The 21,515-nt window shown below is 35.2% G+C and overlaps 1 protein-coding gene across 2 annotated transcripts in view; it reads left to right on the forward strand.

The window, feature by feature from the left end:
- Nucleotides 1-13,230, forward strand: part of ZC3H13 (zinc finger CCCH-type containing 13) — a 114,923-nt gene extending 101,693 nt beyond the window's left edge. For both annotated transcript variants that reach the window (XM_044249752.1, XM_044249753.1), the window contains exons 16-19: nucleotides 692-841; nucleotides 1,891-2,091; nucleotides 7,526-7,689; nucleotides 12,357-13,230. In XM_044249752.1, the coding sequence (XP_044105687.1) occupies nucleotides 692-841; nucleotides 1,891-2,091; nucleotides 7,526-7,689; nucleotides 12,357-12,527 (686 nt within the window). In that variant the 3' untranslated portion in view covers nucleotides 12,528-13,230. The remainder of the gene's footprint in view (nucleotides 1-691; nucleotides 842-1,890; nucleotides 2,092-7,525; nucleotides 7,690-12,356) is intronic.
- Nucleotides 13,231-21,515: the final 8,285 nt, after the last annotated feature.

A 21,515-nucleotide genomic window follows, 5' to 3' on the forward strand; every position in this document is an offset into this window, starting at 1 on the left:
AAGTGTGTGGGTAACTGCTGATTAGAAATATTAAGCATACTGTGTAGTTCTGGGAAAGTTTTAAGTTCACAACTAACTCACTAGGTGACAAAGCTTAGCTTTTGTGGTTGAGAAAGATAAGTAAGGTAAATAAAATGAATGCTGGTGGTACCAACAAAATATTTTAAAATTATATTACCGCATTCTTCTTAAAATTGTGTTGGAATAGGGAAGATGAATGGGGAGGTAGGGAGAAGATTAATGGCACTTTTACATTTTTACCTCACTGCTGTAAAGATCTTCGTATCATCAGCTAAATTCTATGAACAGGTCTGCAAATCTTTTGAGTTAATGAGCTTATATAGGTAAAGAAATTATTGCATCCTTTTGAAGTTAGTAAATTTGGATTTACTTGAAGTTTATAAGAAATTGACACATGCAAGCAACATTAATAAGTTAGTGGTACCTTATGTCATATTTTAATTGTAACTTGTTTCTTATAACTTGTTTCGATATTGCTGTTAATACTGTGTTCTTGCCATTAAATTTCAGTTTTTTTCTTTTTGAATTGTCAAGTATTTTAAATAATTAAGAAATGTAGTTTTCTAAGGAAAAAAAAAACTTTTCAGATATTTTTAGTGTTTCCTCTTTGGTTTCACTTAGATGTCCCTTAGATGTGCTCTTTGACAAGAAATTGATCTTTCCAAAGCAGGAGATGACGAATCCAAGTTAGATGATGCACATTCATTAGGATCTGGTGCTGGAGAAGGATATGAGCCAATCAGCGATGATGAGCTAGATGAAATTCTGGCAGGTGATGCTGAAAAGAGGGAAGACCAACAGGATGAGGAGAAGATGCCAGGTAATCATTTACAAGTGTGGTTGAACATAATATCATAAGTCAGATAATTTTTAAGGTAGTTTTTGTTCCCTTTCATGCTGTGTGAATTAATGAAAGGCAGTTGGAATTTTTCCCTTTATGTTTAAGACTGAAAGGCCAATAAAATGAAAATTATAGTCCATATGGTCTGCTCATTTTTAAGTAGACATTGTCCATAAATTGGAAAGGGTCCCAATATCAAAGTTCTAAGATTCCATTCCACAGGTTAAGATTCATATTACATGACCTAGAATCTAACCAAATACTGATTGCCTAACAATGTTCTAGATGGTAGACATATGGTACAGAACTTCAAAATTGTGGTTTCACAAGCCAGTTTTTGAAACAATCATTCAAAAATTTACAGTCGTTGAAATTATATTTTAACAGTATCTGTATAACCTCTCTCAGTTTTCTGAACCGAATTATTTTCCCTTATAATATACTTTATGCATTGCCAGAGCTTATTCTAGTGACTACACCATGAAATAACACCCTTTGATGTTCCTGTTGAATATCCCAATTAGTCTGATTGTTTTAACTTTTTTTTAAGTCATCATGAGGGTCTTTGCTATGTCTGGGTATGTAAAATATTTAACTTTTATTTTGACTTAATTTTTTATGTTTCATAATTTTTCCTACTAATGTAGAAGGTATGTATGATTGTTACCTTTTTTATTATATGCCATTAGATACTTCTAAATAGAATATTACTTTGTTTATTTTTCACAGTTGTTCCCTGTCAGTGGGTGGATTATTTGTTTTCAGTATTAATAGCCGCTGCCTGAGTTATTTATAGGAATGTGTTTGGGTTTTTGTTTGCTTGCCTATTTTCTTTTGGTGAGGTTTTTTATTGTAAAGTCCTTAGATTCTAAATATTTGTCTTTATAGGAAAGCTTTCATTTTAAGAATAAGACATTTTTGGTTCAAAGCACTTATTTAATGCTGGGTTTTGCAGTTTTTGTTTCTCTAAAGATAACAAGAATGTTTCTTGGTGTGGGAAAAAAAATCCTTTTCTTAACTTTTTACAGATCCATTAGATGTGATAGATGTGGATTGGTCTGGTCTTATGCCAAAGCATCCAAAAGAACCACGAGAGCCTGGGGCTGCATTGTTAAAATTCACACCTGCAGCTGTTATGCTAAGAGTTGGGATTTCTAAGAAGTTGGCAGGTTCTGAACTCTTCACCAAAGTCAAAGAAACATGTCAGAGACTTTTAGAAAAACCCAAAGGTAATTCCATTTTATTTTGTGCAGTGTCTGCTGTAACTGTTAATTAAGTGCCTTTGCAAAGGGTGCTGTTCTGTTCTCATGCAGCACTTACCATATTGGAACTGGGTTTTTTTGTTTCGTGTTTTGTTTTGTTTGAGGATTCACTCATGTTCTTTATTTAAATCTTCTTTGAAATTTTTTTTAAAAGATTTTATTTATCTCACAGAGCGAGATCACAAGTAGGCAGAGAGGCAGGCAGAGAGAGAAATTTCTTTGAAATTTAAAAAGCAGTTTTGACCATGAAAATTTAAACCCACAGAAAAGTTACGAAAATAGCCCAAGTGATCTTTCTTACCATAATTACTTTTTTAACAGGTAAGTTCAAATGTCAGAGCTCTCAGTGGTGTTCCCAAAACTAAACAAAGCAGAGCCTGGAAGAATGGAATAGATATTTTTCATATCTAAGTAAGTTGGGTGTCTTGGCACCCTTTTCCTTTGGGAAATGCAGAGTTCTACCCAAATGCAGATGTGTAGGTTGAGCCTTTAACAAAGGAATTAAAAACTTTGAACGTGGTGTCTAGGCCAGATGATCTGGATTCCTCACTAGGCTCACCACTGATTAGCTATTATTTAATCGCTACTTGTTAGTGTCACTATTTGTATGCTGGGAATAATTAGACCATCAGCTTCGTAAGATCATTAGGAGGAACAAAAAGAGGTATTATGAGGAAAATACTTTGAGCAATTCCTGATATGTAGTGACACTCAATAAATATTGACTGTGACTATTTCTTTTGAAAATATTTTATTGATTTCAGACGTTATGCCAACAACTTTTCACTGTTCTACCATTTTTTTCTATTTTCTAGGATATTCCTTTATTTAGTTTATGTATTTTTTTCTGTTTTCTCTGGTTCCTACCTTATCAATAATTAATAGGAGGGGGATGACTGGGTGGTAAAAAGAAGGAAAGGAGAAAAACATCAAAGCAGCATTTAATTTTATGTCATGTTTGTGAAAGTAAAATAATTTTAAAAATTAAGCTTTTTCCTAAAATTGAAAATGTTTTGTTTCATGGGTTTTTTTTTTTCCGATTGTTAGCATAAGCTGTGAAACACTTTATTTTGACATGTCCCAATGAACACAGAATGTATGTATATGAAACAAATTATAATTGTGAATGTATATTAACTTGACAAATGACCAAACTCTTGGGTTCCTGCCCCTCACTTTCTGCCTTGTTTGGTTGGCTCTGTGACCTTAAGCAGGTAACTCCTATGGGTATAAAATGATGGAACGAAACCCCTAAGGTCTTACCCACCTCTGAAGCTGTTTGCTCCTATGACTTTGCTAACTTACAGAAATGCAGTTTGGCCCTAACTTGATGACATACATTGTAAAAGGGGATTAGTTGTTGCTTATCAGTCAGATCTCCTATTTTTTGCTGTGATAGCTTTGTTAGAGAATGAGAGAATTGGTACATGATGCTGAATAGAAGTGTCCTAAGGGATGGGACCTTGTTTACTGCTGTATCCTTTGTCTAATCATTTTAGACATTCTAATTATGCTATTGCCTAGAAGAGGACCCGACACACAGTAGGTGTTCAATAGGTATTTGTAAAATAATTGATAACTAATTTTTTCCCATCCCATTTAGTCTGTTTCAGTACCCCAATACTGAAGAAAGTATATCCCTACATCATATGTAAATTTGAAAAAAATTCTAAGGTTGGAGACCTAAAACTTTACATGTATACTGAAATTTAAATTGCTTTTGTCTAGGTTTTCTGTGTATAGTGTGATAGATTAAAAACAAGTACAGGCGCCTGATTGGCCTGGTTGGTAGAGCCTGCAACTCTTGATCCTCAAGGTCATGAGTTCAAGCCCCATGTTGGGTGAAGACTTAATTTAAAAAAAAAAAGTACAATGAGAACCATGAAGAAACTGGAAGTTTAACCATGTTGGACTTTCTAAGGACATGTGCAAGTGTGTGTTTTGTATTGTTCTAAAAGCAGAAAATAAGGATTTCAACAAAAAGAAATTTGTCATAGTGACTAGTTTCCAAGGAAGAAAATGGGCTCCGCGCACATTTCTTCTACATTATAATGGAAGGGTAGTTAATATTTTGGGGTTTGGGGGGTTTTTTGTGATTGTTGTTGATCGGCTCAGTATGTTTTATGTCTGTTCACCTGAGTAACGGCTTTTTTCCACTTAGGTATGCTGGTCCAACTGGACGTTCCGTAGATAACTGTGGTAGAACCCTGGCACTGTATTATAAAAAGCTCCTCAGATAATTCTGGTAGACACCAACATTTGCAAACTGGTTTTGAGTTTTTTCTTTATATTTATTTACCCTTTTCCTATATTCTGTACCTACTGACAGGTATACAAACCTATTGATTAGATATATTAGGTGAGACTAACTTGTTTAATTATCTATTCTCACTATACTTTGTGGTTCAGAAAATGAAAGTGAAATATGCAGTCCCATTCATTCTTAAAAATGTCTACTTTGTTTTTACTAGCTATTAATTACTGTTTTCCTTTGTGGACTGTAACAGTAACGTATTTGATCATGTCATATAAGTGGTATCTGGTACCTTTTGGTACTTCTGGCCTTCTGGCTAGCTTATAGAATGCTAGCTTTGAAATTACTACTAATATAACTACTAATATAATATATTATATATATATTTGGATTCCTGACTGGCCCTATTCTGTTATTTTGATTTTTTGTCTATTTTAACTCAACCTCTTTATTTTCCATTAAAGCTAAGGAGATATTTAAGTGTTTTCTCCCCATCTTGGCATTTTAATACATTGATTTTAATACGTTGTTTTTATAGTGACCAAATCTGGGATAAAATTTGTGGGTTGTCTAACATCTTATCACTTTCCTGATTTTTTTTTTAAGAGGTCACAAAATGTATTACTGCATTTGAATATTGCTATAATAAAGTCGAGAAATGTAATCCAGAACTTTATGTAATAGTCAGGGTAAGCAGTATACTGAATTTAACTCCACTTTCTAACTTGAACTTTTCTTTCCAGTCATGAACAGCAATCAAAGTCTAAATTCTTTCTCCCTAAGGCTACGTGTCTTACCTCTTAAAGAGGCTATCTGAATATTTACTTTCATTTAAGACTAGCAATATAACTACATGTTCAAGATCTTTCAGAGAATATAGTGCCTTTAAAATTTTTGAAGTATGGTTGGCACTGTGTTTCAGGTGTACAATATAGCAATACAACAATTCTGTGTTATGCTCTGTTCACAGTGTAGCAGCTGTCTGTCATCATATGCTGTTATAATACTATTCAGCATATCCCCTGTGCTGTACCTTTCATCCTAGTGGTTTGTTTCATAGCTGGAAGCTGCCTCTCACCCATTTTGCTCATTGCCCATCCTTCCCTCCCCACTCCCCAGCAACCATGAGTTTGTTCTCTGTATTAATTTATCTATAGCTTTGTAGTATATCTTGATATCTGGGATTGTGATTCCTCCAGCATTGTTCTTTTCCCCCCCAAGATAACTTTGGCTATTTGGGCTCTTTGGTTCCATACACATTTTAGGATTATTTGTTCTAGTTGTGTGAACATTATTGGTATTTTGATAGAAATTGCATTGAATCTGCAGGTTGCTTTGGTAGTATAGACTATTTTAACACTATTCTTCTAAACCACAAGCATGGTATGTCTTTGCATTTGTATCTTCAGTTTCTTTCCTCAGTGTTTTATAGTTTTCAGAGTATAGGTCTTTAACCTCCATGTTTAAGTTTATTCCCAGTTATTTGGTTTTGGTGCAATTATAAATGAAATTTTTTTCTTAATTCCTTGTCTATAACTTTGTTATAGTATATAGAAATCAGCTGATTTCTGGATATTAATTTTGTATCTTTCAATTGTACTGAAATCATTTGTTACCTCTAGAAATTTTTTGGTAAAGTCTTTAGGGTTTTCTGTGTGCTATGCCATATGTAAACAGTGGCAGTTTTGCTTCTTCCTACCAATTTGGACACCTTTTATTTTTGTGGCTAGGACTTCTAGTACTGTGCTGAATTCAAGTGTCAAGAGTGCTATTCCTGATCTTAGAGGGAACACTTTTCACCATTGAGTATGAGGTTAGCTGTGGGTTTGTCATATATGCCCTTTTTTTTTAAGAGTTTATTTAATATTTGCCCTTTTTAATGTTGAAGTATGTTCCCAAATGTTGACTTTTCTCAACATTTCTCAAGCAAAGAAATGCTTTTTCTTCACCAATGAGGTAAGAGGATTTTTATCCTTATTGAACCATCCTTGCATCCCCAGAAAAATCCCATTTTATCATGGTAAATGATCCTTTTAATGTACTGTTGAATGTGTTTTCTTAATATTTTGTTGAGGGTTTTTACATCAATGTTCATCAGAAATATTGGCCTGTGGTTTTCTTATTTTGTGATGTCTTTGGGTTTGGGTGTCAGGGTAATGCTGGCCTCATAGAATGTGTTTGGAAGCTTTCCTTCCTATTTTAGGGGGGGAATAGTTTGAGGTTGAATGGGTATTAATTTATTAGCTTTTCTTTCTTTAAGTGTTTGATAGAACACCTGTGAATCCATCTGCTTCTGAACTTTTGTTGGGAACTTTTGATTACCAGCTCAGTTTTGTTACTAGCAATCAGTCTGTTCAGATTCTATTTCTTTTTTATTCTGTTTTGGAAGACTGTATGTTTCTAGGAATTTATCCACTTCTAGGTTGTCCACTTTGTTGACATACAATTTTTCATAGTACTCCCTTACAATCTTTTGTTTTTCTCTGGTGTTGGTTGTTACTTCTTTCTCATTTCTCTTAAATTTGTGTCTGTCTTTTTTCCTTGATTTTCCTTTTTAGAGAACCAGCTCTTGGTTTCATTGATCTTTTCTACTGATTTTTTTTTTTTTTAATTCTCTGTCATTTCTTCTGATCTTTATTATTCCTTCCTTCTCACCTTGGGCTTTGTTCTTATATTTTCTGGTTCCTTTAGGCTTAAGGATAGATTGAGATTTTTCTTGTTTCTTGAGGTAGGCCTCTATTGCTGTTAGTTTCCCTCTGAAAACTGCTTTTGCTGTATCCCCAAGATATTGAACCGTTGTGTTTTTATTTTCATTATCTCCATGTATTTTTTGTTTCCCTCTTTCTTCATTGATCCTTTGGTTATTTTTAGTAGGTTCAATAACTAAGGATGTTGTTGAGCCTCCACGTTTTTTTTATCCTTATAATTTCTAGTTTTACACTGTAGTGGTCTGAAAAGATGCAGGATATGATTTCAGTCCTCTTAAATTTATTGAGACTGTTTTGTGGCATACTGTGTGTAAGTATATTGCCTTTAATATAAAGTGATTTTCACCAACTGGTAAAGTACAGACTGTGGAATATTGAAGCAGCCAGTAACACTTTCCTATTTTCGGAAAACTTAATGCCTGTTTGTTTTTATTGGAAGATGCAGACAGTCTTTTTGAACATGAATTGGGGGCTCTCAACATGGCTGCATTACTACGAAAAGAAGAGCGAGCAAGTCTCCTTAGTAATCTTGGACCATGTTGTAAAGCGTTATGCTTCAGACGGGATTCAGCAATCAGGAAGCAGCTTGTTAAAAATGAGAAGGTACTGTTTCCTTGAAAAAAAAAAAAATGCAGAGCGTATGCATTGTATCAATGAATGGCTTTTTTTTCCCCCCTATTTGATTGCTTTAAGGTGAGATTAAGGTCTCATTATCTGCTTTTATGAGTTCGGTTTCCTAGTCTTCTACAGATATAAAAGGAAGAATTCTATTTATAATAGTTTTCATTTTACTTTAATAGTATTGATGAACATTTGTGCATAGCAATTTGTTATTCAAAATTATATGCATAAAGTTTAAAATACTCTTTCTGTGAATTATTTTCATTTGTGAATTTCCTCAAGGTAAATTTCTGGTATGTTTCATTATCTAAACAAGATCGGGGGGAAAAATTTTCCAGACACAGAATGATGATATTTATAGGAAGTAGCGTTTATGAGAATGTACCAAGTCAGAAAAAGGAAAATAAATAAAAGTGATTATACTTAAGCTTTTACTTGAGAAGAGTAAAGGGAATTGAAACATAAGAGAAATAGAAATTTAGATTTGGGAGAGATCTGATGATGAGAAATTGAAAAAGTCTTAACTTTAAAAAGCCTAAGAGAGTTGGTATTAAAAGATCAGAGAAATACTCACTAGCTTTTTACCTGGGGACATTTAAGAAAACACTGCTAGCAGAAAGTGTACTTCATTAAAGAAAAATTCATGAAAAAGCAAGGGATGAATTCAAAAGATTAAAGTAGAAACAGATACAAGGCATAGGAGGTTTTTAAGGTCTTTCCTGATTAAAGTCCTGGCTTAGAACTACTTTTTACAGAGTTGCTACAGTCATTCTTTGCACTCCCATTTTATAGACTTGGACACTACTTACTTAGTTCCCTTCATTCAGTTGCTTAGTCTTCCTTGCAGCTTTTCTCAGTTGGAAGTTTTTCCCAGGGAATTAAACCCCAGGTAGCCCTAATAAGCATGCGTGTAATGAATCCCCTTCCCTTTTTCGTATTCAGAGTGGTATTCCATCCTCAGTACCAAATTTGAAAAATAATCCGTCACATCATGTTCTTTTGGCTCAAGGAGGAGGCTTCAGTGCAGAGAGGCTGCACATCTTGAAGTCTCACCAGAGTCCTGCCCCCTTTTTATAAAAAATATTTTGTAGCATTCCCTGGTTCCTCCTCTAATATGCCATATGCTTTTCAAAAGTTGTGACAACTAAAAATACCCTTGTAAAATTCTCCTTGAGAATTCTGTTCTCAGAATTCTGTTGTCAGAACCTTGTTATCCTTTAGTGCAGGGCACAGACCATTAACTAGCACATGACACATTATAAAAAGTTACAGTGGGACAATATAAATGTTTAAATGATCCATCTAAAAAAAGCATTGTGAGCTTTCTGATTGCTTGGGGTTAAAAATACTTGCTCAGAAGCTGAAGAGACAACTGAAGAAAAAATTTCAGACATTAGAAAATCTCATGAAAAATGCTAAGAAATATAAACAAAAACCTTTAAAATGTATAACTATGAAAGAAAAGTACAGAATAGGACCATTCATTGAGGAAAGTGGTACTACTTACTGGATAATGAAAAAAAGTATAAAGATAGCAAACTCATATATTGGCATTATCTTTAAATAAAGAATTATTTTTAAAATATATAAATAATACTCTACATCAGATGAGATAGGTGAAGGATACAAAGAGAACACTTAGCTGCTCTAAATGAGTTTAACCCAGATTTATTGAAAGAATGTATAGAACCTGTGGGAGGCAAAAGGAAAGAAAGAATACCAAAAATAAATAGGAAAACAGAAGTAGTGAACCCAAAATTTGGTTCTGAAGAAATGAAAAATATTGGTAATGCCCTACAAGTCTTACAGATATTATCCTTTTAAAAGGATAATATTGTATCTATGCACGTAAGTTTGACAATTTAGAAAAAATGGATCAATTGCTGTAAAAGCCACAGGCACCAAAAGTTCCTCAAGAAGTAATAGAAAATCTGAATAGTCCTATGTCTGTTTTATTTGGTTTTATTTTTTATTTTTGGAAAAGAATTCTCCACTCTCAGATGGTTTCACTTGGAAAATCTACCAAACCTTTGAGTTAGAAATAATACCGTTTCTACATAATTTCTTCCAGAAAATTGAAGAGACAGGAGTACTTCCCACCTCATTGTATGAGGCCAGCAGTACTTGGAATATCAAGAAAACTACAGATCAGTATCTCTCATGAACATAGACATAAAAAATCCTCAAAAATTGGAAATCAAAGCCAGCAATATGTAAAAAAGACTACACCACAACCAAGTACCATATATCGTCTGAATTAAAGGCTGGCTTAATATTTTAAAATCATTCAATGTAATATACATAGTAACAGACCAAAAAGAAAAAAATATACATCATATCAGTTGCTTCAGAAAAAACATTTAATAAAATTTAGCATCCCTTTATAATAATTCTTAGTCTTTTACTTTTTAAAGGGTATCTACAAAAACCTACAGCTAATATCATACTTAATGGTAAAAGTTTGAGAGATTTCCTGAAGAGATCAGGAACAAGGCAAGGATGCCTATTCTCACTGCCCCACTCTACATTTTACTGGAAGTTCTAGCCAGTTCAGTAACAGAAGAAAATAAAAGTCCTATAAATTGGAAGGGAAGAAGTAAAACTGTATTTATTCACAGACAACATGATTGTCTACATATAAGTTTCAAGGAATTTACCAGAAAAACTCTTAGAACTTATAAGTTTAGCAAGGTCACAGGCTACAAAGCAGGCAAAGAGCAACTGTATTTCCATATACTAATAGTATATAGAAGTACCTGGGAATTGAAGTGAAGGGGAAAAAATATTTTTTACAATGGCTCCCCACAAAAAATACTTAGGTATAAATCTAACAAAACATGTACAGGATCTGTGTGCCAAGAACTATAAAACACTGATCAAAAAAAAGACCTAAATAATGGAGAGAGAGATCATGTTCATGTATTGAAAGATTCAATATACTTAAGATTAGGAGACTCCCCAAATGGATCTACAGGTTTAACACAATGCAGCAAATTCCCAGCAGGGTTGGTTAGTTGGTTGGTTCTGTAGATGCAGACAAACTGATTCTAAAGTCTGCATGGAAAGTCAAGCAACAAGAATACACAAAATAATTTTTTAAAAAGAACTTGTATCTGGAGTATACAAAGAACTCTCCAAAATTAACAGAAAACAGGCAATCCAATTTTTTTAAATGGGCAAGACTTGAATGGACAATTCACCAAAGAGGATAAATAGATATATATGGTTAAGCACATGAAAAGATGTTAAAGAGTATTAACCACTAGAGAATGCAGATTAAAACTTAAATTAGGTACCATTGTGAATCTATTATAATAGCTAAAAACCAAACACCAAAAACCCCTGTGGTAAGGCTGTGAGCAGTTGAAACTGCCATGTATTGCTGGTGAAAATGCGAAGTGGTGCCAGACATTTTGGAAAATGGTTTGGTTTTTCTTACAGAGTTAAATATATACTCAACTCTGTGACCCAGTAATCCCATTGCTAGGTATTTACCTTAGAAAAATGAAAATTTAGGTTCATATAAAAACCTGTCCACAAGAGCTGATAGCAGGTCTTTCACAGTCTCCAACAATTGAAAACCACCCAGTGTTCTATACAAAGCTAATTGGTAAACTGGGGCACATCCATATAATGGATTACTAATTTGTAATAAAAAATAACCAAAGTGCCAGTACTGGCAACAACACGGACTAATGTCAAGAGCAGGTCTCAGAAAGCATGCAATATAGAATTCCCATTTATTTGACGTTCTGGAGAGGCAGAACGATCAGAGACAGCCTGCGATTGGTTGCCAAGGGTTAGAGCTGGGCAGAGGGTGTTAGAACAAAGGGACAGCAAAGGGAGTTTTCTGAACAGTGAAACTTCTCTGATTGTCATCCTGGTTACGTGACTTAGTACATAAGTCTAAACTCACAGAACTACATGTAAAAGGTCGATTTACGTATCACAACATGTGATCAAGGAAGCACTGTTCCTTTAAGGATCCTAGAAAGAAGAGAAATGGCAGAATGCTAGATAGTCAAAACTCACCTTATTTCATTTATGAACATAGTTGGAGAACATTTAATAAAATTGTAGGACCGCAACTCCCAAAAATGCTAATGTAGCTTTAACTTAGAATAATAGAGATACACATTTTAGCAGAAGGAAGGTGGTAGTTTCTTGGTATACTGCAATGATCAGCTGTTTCCTAGGAAATTTGTTCACTTCCAGAGACTGTGTTTCATGGGACAGTAACAGACCAGTAAGGAATGTGGAGTGTTCAGTGCCTCTTTTCAGAGGACTGAAAGGTTGTCCTGGAAGGGGAAGATTGAATTAGTGTGCAGCTCTAAAGAAAGGTTTTATTTCGACATGCTCAGGAATGTGCAGTGACTGCTGTTTGCTTTGTCATTGGAAACAAAAGTTAGTTGATTACCTGTCAGGGATTGCTAAAAATCCTACTTTATAAGCAAGAGGTGCCCTTTCAAAGATCGCTTTTTTTCTAAGATTCCTTGAATCTGAAAACATCTCAATTTTGCTTTTAAATATCCATCCCAAATTAACTTTTCTTGCCATTCTGATATTTTTGTTAGAGGTTACCCTGACGTTCCTACTGTTAACCAATAATATCCATCTTTTAAAATCCGTTTTTGTTTTCTTCGAATTAGGGCAATGTAAAACAAGCGTACACGGGCGCTCCCATGGTAGACAGTGACTTGCTGCGATTGAGTCTTCGGCTGTTTAAAAAGAAGACCACCTGTCTTGCCCCAGGACACGAGAAGGTGGAGGATAATAAACTCCCACAGTCCAGCGTCCAGCAGGAACTGTGTGTGTCTTAAGACTGAATTCCAGTGACGTTTCTGGTACCGTGTTCCTTCAGGATTGCCTCTTTTTTCAGAGTTCTTTGGTTTCACAGACATCATTCAGGACAAAGGCAGAAAAGATTTATCAGCCATGGTAAAAGGGGGAAGAACAACTTTGATCTAAAGTTTAAAAGACACTAGTTTTGGCTAACTTAAGATTTTACATAAATTTTTACACAGTACTTGATACTCATGCAAAATAATGTGAAAACATCTAGATTTAGCAGTTATTCTCTACCTTTTGTTAAAACTGAAGATTTTGGAAAACGGTTGCCACTGTTCTTGCAGCCTCTGACTATTTTTTATGAAATGGACCTGCTGACTTATGTTTTGGATCATCCTTACAGAAACCGATTTTATTCAGAATCAGTCTGTCCACATAATGAATGCACACACTGCAATTTTGTGCTGTACAGAACTCTTGAAAGAGGATGCGGGTCGCGCATGCTGCGTTTGTGGGCAGACCTCCAGCAGGAGGGAGCCGAAGTACTTTTTCCTTTCTAAAGTTCTTAAAAAAAAAAAAAAAGATTACTAATGGGTCTTTGTTGTTTTTTTTTAAATATATGTGCATTGTTACAATGTATATTAGACGTGTTTGGATTCTTGGTGGTTTTGTTTGTTGTCAGAGACTGCCTGCTGTTTTTATTTTTAAAATAAATGTACCTTTCCTTGTTCTAGATTCACTTTGCTCTTTATTGATCTTATTCCTGATGTTCTGAAGCATTTGTCATCAAAATTACGTTTCATACTTCAAATATTTTACTGCTCAATAAGGCAACAGAAGCTGAGGCATATACTTCAAATACAGCTCTGTAATACTTGAAACAAAGCTGGAGTTAACAGACCTTTGTCATCTGAGCTTTAAAATCCATTACCATCATCTTATTCAGAGCTATACCCTTTGACTACATTGAACTGTCTAGCCTATAAATTTAAAATGACTTCGTTTTTTTAAATTATGATGTTTGTTTTTATTCTGTGTATATGTGTAACTCATGAAGCAGACTCTTAGAAGGATTTGAAAAGGAGTCCAAGCTGCAGAATTTGTGGGCAGATGTGGTCATAATAAAGGAAACCAATCAAAAAAAATTTTTTTCCCATTGGTTCTCACAGGGTTTTTTTGTTAAAACTGTAATCATTTGTTACCTGTGTCAATAGTTTTGTATCCTCTAAAGGTAGCAATGGTACCGATGTAAAATTTCTGTTCATTCACTGTCTCCTTAATTTTTATCAGATAACAGACCCAGCAAAGAAAATGATCTTATTTTCAAATGACTTTGAAAGTGTGTATGAGAAGATGGCAGGCAGAGGGCAGGAGGCAGGGAGGAATGTAACCAGATTTTTCCTAATGTCTGTTTCCTTTTCCAATTGGTGATATTTTAAATAAAGAAGAAAAATTCTTTAATGACCCGGAAGAATAGATATCCTTTAAAAAATGACTCCTAAATATAGTAGATAATATTTGCTGTAGCACAAACATTTAAAGTCTTAGAACTTCTAATCCTGTTTCCCAGGACTGTGGAACAACAACAAAAAAATGGTTTTCCGGTTTTGTCCACCAACTTTAGGAATGTTTCACAAGTTATTCATTTACAAAATGAAAACTGTGTACTTAAATTTGCCATATAATCAAATTTGTTGCTTTTCAGGTCTGAGTGTCTTTCTGTTAACATTATAGAAAAAAATTTCAGAACTATTCCTCTGAACATTAAATCACAATATTCAGAGCTTGATGTTCCCAGTGGGAACCATACTGTTAGGTCTCAATTTTGTTTTAAAAATCCAAACATTCTATGTATTGCTAATCATATACACTGAAAGTTCTTTAAAGCAAATCTTACTGAGTTTCCATAAAAACTCTAGGACCGGGGCACCTGGGTGGCTTGGTGGGTTAGGCCTCTGCCTTTAGCTTGGGTCATGTCTCAGGATCCTGGGATCAAGCCCCGCATTGGGCTCTCTGCTCAGCAGGGAGCCTGCTTTCCCCCTCTCTCTGCCTGCCTCTCTGCCTACTTGTGATCTCTCTCTCTCTCTCTTTCTCTGTCAAGTAAATAAATAAATAAAATTTTTTAAAAAACAATAACTCTGGGACCATAAAGTCTCAATGAAACCAATACTCCTGAAAACATCTGCTATTCTATAAATTATTTGCTAATATAGTTGAAAGTGTGTTACCTCATAACTAATGGGTCAAGCTTGGACATTTCCCATAACCTCACAACTGGACTCCAGCTGCTGGTAATAGAGAGATGGCAAGAGTATGTCTGCAATCCAGAATAAATGAGTGTTAACATAGACCACTGAGTCACTTGTTGGATTTGTTTGGCTGCTGTCCTCACCATTTCATAGAGGGTTGTATTAACTGACGATAAATTTTTCACAAAAATTGATAATTATACCCTAATCATAACCATATGCTGAAAAACCTAACATGTCACTTCTCTTCATTCTGTTCTGTAAACACATGTTATCTTCCTCATCCTACCCCATGCCTATGTTAGGATTTTATGGCTTATCTTTATGAATTTGCAATTTTGTGCCATTAGCCAAATTTCCCACATTATTTGTTACTGTCCAGTTGGGTAAAGATTAGGGTATATGTTATCCATGCGGTAAGTGATGCTTTTGTGTCTCAGAAAGAAAAGCCAGCAATTGAACCTCAACTTGTTATTTTAAAAGGCGTGTGGTCTCCACTTCAAGATGGTAATAAAAGGTGGATCCTGAACTCAACCTCTTACCAGAGATGCACCAGATCTTCAGCTATGTGCAGAACAATTTTCTTGGGTGGAGGAGGGGACCTAAAAACAAAAATAGCTGAGTGACTCCTACACATTGGACAAAGAAAGAAAAAAAAATCCACAATGAAACAAATAGGAGAGGCTAAAATGAACCCCATCCTTGAGGTGAAGACCCACAATCAGAAGGGAAGTCACAACCCTGAGCCTTTCCCTGAGGAGTGAAGAATTTGAATCCCACATCCTGCACCTGACTTTTAAGAGCTGCACCTAAGAGACAAGTCCCCAAAATGTCTAGCTTTGAAAGGCAATGGGGCTTTCAATAGGGGTCCATCCCAGGGCCAACTGTAGAGACAACTAAAAAGCATCCAGACCTTATACAATAGAACTTTCCTTGATAATTGGCCTAATAAGCATTGGCCTAATTTAAACACATCTAGGGGCCTACTGAAATACCCCCAAAATGGAGCCAGTGGGTACCATCTTTGTGCCTTTCCCCAGCTCACTGGTATCTCCTAGGAAGGCATTTGTACACTCATCTGGCACCCCAACATTTGTGGCTGCTGCTTAGAGGACACCTTCATTGCTTGGCTCTGGTGGCCAGTGGGACATATCATGGGCCCTACAGGATTGTTACAGATCTAACCCAAGTTATTAGCTGACTGCCACATAGCAGTGAGGCAATAGACAGTACCTAGTCTTTCTGTGAAAGTAGCCTATTAACTTATCTTCATAGCTGTGGCCTAGTGGGCAGGCTTCTAACTAAACACATTTAAGGGCCAACTGTAATCCTTTGCAGGGTTTGGGGGAACACTGTTAATAAGGCCTTTCTATTGCTGCGCTCTAGGCTATTGGTGTCTCCCAGAGAGGAGCTTGTGCATAGGTCTGCTGCCCTGGTTTTTGTGGTGTGACCCAGGGAAGCCCCTTGATTGCCTGGCTCAGATGGCCAGTGGGTCTTGCATTCCTGGGTCCTACAGGGCTGTAACAAATGGAGAAAGTGATCTTGGCTGGCTATACCCAATCCCAGCACACAGCACAGAGACGGCATTCTGAACACATGCCACAGCCTTTCTGTGAAAGAGGGACAGACTTCTGGTTTGGTGCACATCTAGGGGCCTACTTAGGTGCTTACTGGGGATGGAGCCCTGTGGTTGCCACTTAACGCACTCTACCTTCCCTTGTTCAAATTGTGGGTATCTGAAAAAGAATCGTGTGTACTCATCCCGTGCCCAGGCTTTTGTGACTGCTACCCCAAGGACATCCATTTATAGCCTGGCATTGGTGGCCATGAGGCTTGTGTTTACAGGTTCAACAAGACTGTAGCGAAGAAACAGTTCTTACCCAGCTGTCACCCCAGGGTCAGCACAGAGGGAGTAGATAGAAATCCTCCTCTCCCAGCCTTCTTCAGAAAGAGGTAAATTTACGTATTTTAAGAGCTGCTGCCTGAGGGTCTGGCTCCCAATTAGCCTAAATCTAAGTGCTGCTAAGATCCTCCCATTTGGGACACTGACAGGTCTTAAACTACCTTCAACTACTGGGAACCACTAAAAACAAAATGGACTGCTTGGAAAGTCAAAAAGGTTTGAGCGACAGTTGAGCTAGAGCAGGGCTGAACAGTAGGTTTCATCTACACAAGACCCATCCTTCAAGATTTGGAGGGGTGGAGTTTACAAAGTCAAGGAAAATGAAGGAACAGAAGAATATATTCACAATGACAGAACAAGTAAACCCTCAGGAAGAGAGTTAAACCCTCAGGAAACGGTGATAAGGGATTTTCTTCTGATAGAGTTCAAAATAATAGCCATATAGAGATACTGAGCTCAGGAAAAGAATGGACAAAAAATTAAAAATTTCAACAAGGAGATAGAAAATGTAAGAAAGTAGCAAACAGAAGTCATAGAGCAGAAGAAATACAAGAACAACTAAAAAGTACAGTAGAGGGGTTCAACAGCACACTAGCCAGGAGAAGAAAGGATCAAAATCAGCAGTAAAACTCATCCAGTAAAAGCAGCAAAAAGAATGAAAAGGAGTTAAGATAGCTTTAGGGACTTACAGAACAACATCAACCAAACCAAGATTCATATTACAGAGGTCGCAGAGAATAGAGAAAGGGGCAGAAAAACTTTTTGACAAAATGATAACTGAAAATTTCCCTAACCTGGGAAAGAAAACAGACATTCAGATTCGGAAATCCCAGAGAGTTCCAAAAAGGAATCCAAAGAGAGGCACACTGAGACACATTATAACTAAAGTGCCAAAGTTAAAGATAAGGAAAGATTCTTAAAAGAAGAAAAAACATGTATAAGGAATCCATATACGTCAGTATATGGATGCTTATGAAAATGAAAACACAATAGTCCACAATCTTTGGGAGGCAGTGCAAGCAGCTCTAAAAAATACATAACAAAGCAAGCCTACCCTAAGAAACAAAAAGTTCAAATAAACAATCTAGCTCCACACCTAAAAGAACTAGAAGAAGAAAACAAAGCCAAGAGAGAAGGAAGGATAATAAAGATAAGAGTAGATATAAATAACAGATTTTTTAAAAAAACAGGAAAAATCAATTTAACCAAGAACTGGTTTTTTGAAAAGATAAAATTGACAAATCCTTAGACTCCTTAAGAAAAAAGTAAAAGGATCCAAATAAATAAAATTGGAAATGAGAGAGGAGAAGGAGCAACTGACACCACAGAAATACAAAGCATTATAAGAATACTGTGAAAAAGTACAGGCCAAAAAATCAGACAACATAGAAGAAATGAATAAAATCCTAGAAATATACAATCTTTCAAAATGGAATAAGGAATAAATAAAAAATCCGAACAGATCAATTACTAGTAACAAAATAGTATTGGTAATGAAAAAACTACCAAAACATAAAAGTCCAAAACCAGATGGGTTCACAGCCAAAGTCTACCAACCATTTAAAGAATTGCTATATTCCCCAAGCTATTCCAAAATACAAAAGAAGAGGGAACACTTCCAAATATATTGTATGAGGCCAGCTTACTGTAATACCAAAACCAAAGACACTACAAAACAAGAAAACCACAGACCAATATCCCTGATGTATACAGATGCCAAATCCTCAGCAAACATTAGCAAACCACATTCTACAATATGTCAAAAAGATCATCCCCCATGGTCAAGTGAGATTTATTCTAAGGATGCAATTATGGTTCAATATTTGCAAATCAATAAGCATGATACACCACAGTAAAGAAGAGGGATTGAAATTATATGATCATCGCAATAGATACAGAAATTTTATAAAATTTAACATCTGTTTCATGATAAAAATCTCACCATAGTTCTAGAGAGGACATACCTCAACATTAAAAGGGCCATATATGACAAACCCACAATTACCATCATACTCAATGGTAAAAAAAAACTCACAGCTTTTCCCCTAAGAAACAAGACAAGGATATTCACTCTTGCCACTTTTATTCAACATAGTATTGGGAGTCCCAGCCACAGCAATCAGACAAGAAAAAGAAATAAATCGTGTCCAAATGGTAGAAAGAAGTAAAACTGTACTGTTTGCAGATGACTTGACACTATACATAAAAAATCCTAAAGTCTCCACCAAAAATCTATAGGAAGTAATACAGGAGTTCAGTCAAGTTGCAGGATACAAAATTAATACTGAGAGATCAGTTGTACTTCTCTACATTAACAACAAAGTAGCAGAAAGAGAAATTAAGAAACAATTCCATTTACAATTGCACCAAAATAATAAAATACCTAGGAATATATTTGACCAAAAAAGTGAAAAGACCTGTACCCTGATAACTATGAAACATTGATGAAAAAACTATAAACACCACAAATAAATGGAAATACAAATATGCTCATACTATGCAAAACAATCTATAGATTCAATGCAATCCTTATCAAAATACCAACAACATTTTTCACTGAACAAGAATGAATTATCCTAAAATGTGTATGGAACAAATGGCTAAAGCAATCTTGAGAAATAAAAAAAAAAAAAAAAAGCTGGAGATACCACAATCCCAGATTTCAGTATGTATTACAAAGCTGTAGTAATCAAAATGGTATGGTCCTTACACCTGACACTAATAAAACACTGTATGTTAACTGTCCCAGAATTAAAATTAAAAACTTAATTTAAAAAAATACACAGCATTGTCCTGGAACAAAAATAGACACATGATCAATAGAACAGAATAAACTGCCCAGAAATAAACTCACAATTATACGGCCAATTTGTCCAGGACAATGGAGGCAAGAATATACACTGGGAAAAAGGCAGCCTCTTCAAGAAATGGTGCTGGGAAAACTGGACAGCCACATGCAAAAGAATGAGACTGGACCACTTTTTTATACCATCCACCAAAATAAACTCAAAATGAACTAAACACCTAAATGTGAGACCTGAAACCATAGAACTCTTAGAAGAGAACACAGGCAGTAATTTCTCTTACATCAGCCATAGCAACATTTTTCTAGATATGTCTCCTCAGGCAAAGGAAACAAAAGCAAAAAAATACTTTGGGACTACCAAAAAAACAAAACAAAACCAAACAAACAAACAAAAAAAAAAAACTTTTACACAGTGAAGGAAATCATCAACAAAACAAAAAGGCAACCTACTGAACAGAAGATTCAAGTGATATATCCAATGAGGGGTTAGAATCCAAAATATATAAAGAACTTACACAACTTAACACCAAAAAAAAAAAAAAAAAAGGAAAATCTTATTTAAAAATGGACAGAGGACCTGCATAGATACTTTTCCAAAGTAGACATACAGATGGCCAACAGAAATTTGAAATGATTTTCAACATTACTAATCATCAAGGAAATGCAAACGAAAACCACAAGATAGCACTTCATACCTGTCAGAACGGCTAAAATAAATAAGACAAGAAATAACAAGTGTTGGTGAGGATGTGGAGAAAAAGGAATCCTCATGCACTGTTGCTGGGGTTGCAAATTGGGGCAGCCACTGTGGAAAACAGTATGGAGGTTTCTCAGAAAATTAAAAGTAGAAATACCATATGATCCAGTAACTTACCCAAAGAAAACAAAAATACCAACTCAAAAAGACACAAGCACCCTTATGTTTGCTACAGCATTATTTGTGAAAGTCAATATATGGATGCAACCTAAGTGTCCATTGACAGGTGAGTGGATAAGGAAGATGTGGTATGTACATCCATTCCTACAAAGGAATATTTCTCAGTCCAAAAAAAAAAAGAATGAGATCATTCTATTTGCAACAACATGGATGGACCTAGAAGGTATTACACTAAGTGAAATAAGTCAGACTGAGAAAGACAAATACCAAATAATGTCACTCGTAAGTAGAATTAAAAAAAAAAAAAAAAAAGCAAATAGGAAGCAAAATCAGACCTGTAAATATAGAGAACAAACTGATGGTTGTCAGAGGGTAGAGGGATGGGCAAAAAGGAAGAAGGGGAGTAGGAGATATAGGCTTCTGCAAGAATGAATAAATCACAGGACTAAAAGGCACAACACGGGGAATATGGTGAATGATATACCATTGTAGTGACAGATGGTAGCTACACTTACTGTTAGCATAGTACAATGTACAGAGAAGTTGAATAACTGTGCTGTACACCTAAAACTTAAGTAACATTTTGTGTCAACTATACAAAAAAAAAAAAAAAAACCAAAACTTTTTAGGAACAAAATTTCTTTTTTGAATTGGAGAAGGGGTAGAATTTTCCAGAGAAACAAAAGCTAAAGTTGTTCATCACCCCTGGACTGCCTTGACAAGAAATGTTAAAGGCATTTCTTTAAGTTGACATGAAAGGGTACTGATTAGTCACAGAAAAACGTTTTTGAAAGTAAAATCTTATTGGTAAAAGTCAACCTACAGTACAATTCAGAACAACCCAATGTTGTAAAGGTGACATGTTAATTACTTATAAAGCTAGTATGAAAATTAAAAGACAAAACTATATAATACAATATATACTATATAGCATATATAACTATAACAACAGATATACAAAATAAAAAGATGTAAATTGTGACATCAAAACAAAATGTTGGGGGGTGAGGGAGTAAAAATATAGAGCTTTAGAAAGAGCCCAATGTAAGTTGTTATCAATTTAAATAGGCTATTATAAGTCATTTTATGTAAGCCTCATAGTAACCACAAAACAAAACTTAACACAAAAGGTAAAGAGAAAGAAATCTAAGTATACACTAACAAAAAAATCATCACATCACAGAG

Source organism: Neovison vison, chromosome 5, assembly GCF_020171115.1.
Source record: "Neovison vison isolate M4711 chromosome 5, ASM_NN_V1, whole genome shotgun sequence".
Classification (NCBI taxonomy): Eukaryota; Metazoa; Chordata; class Mammalia; order Carnivora; family Mustelidae; genus Neogale; species Neogale vison.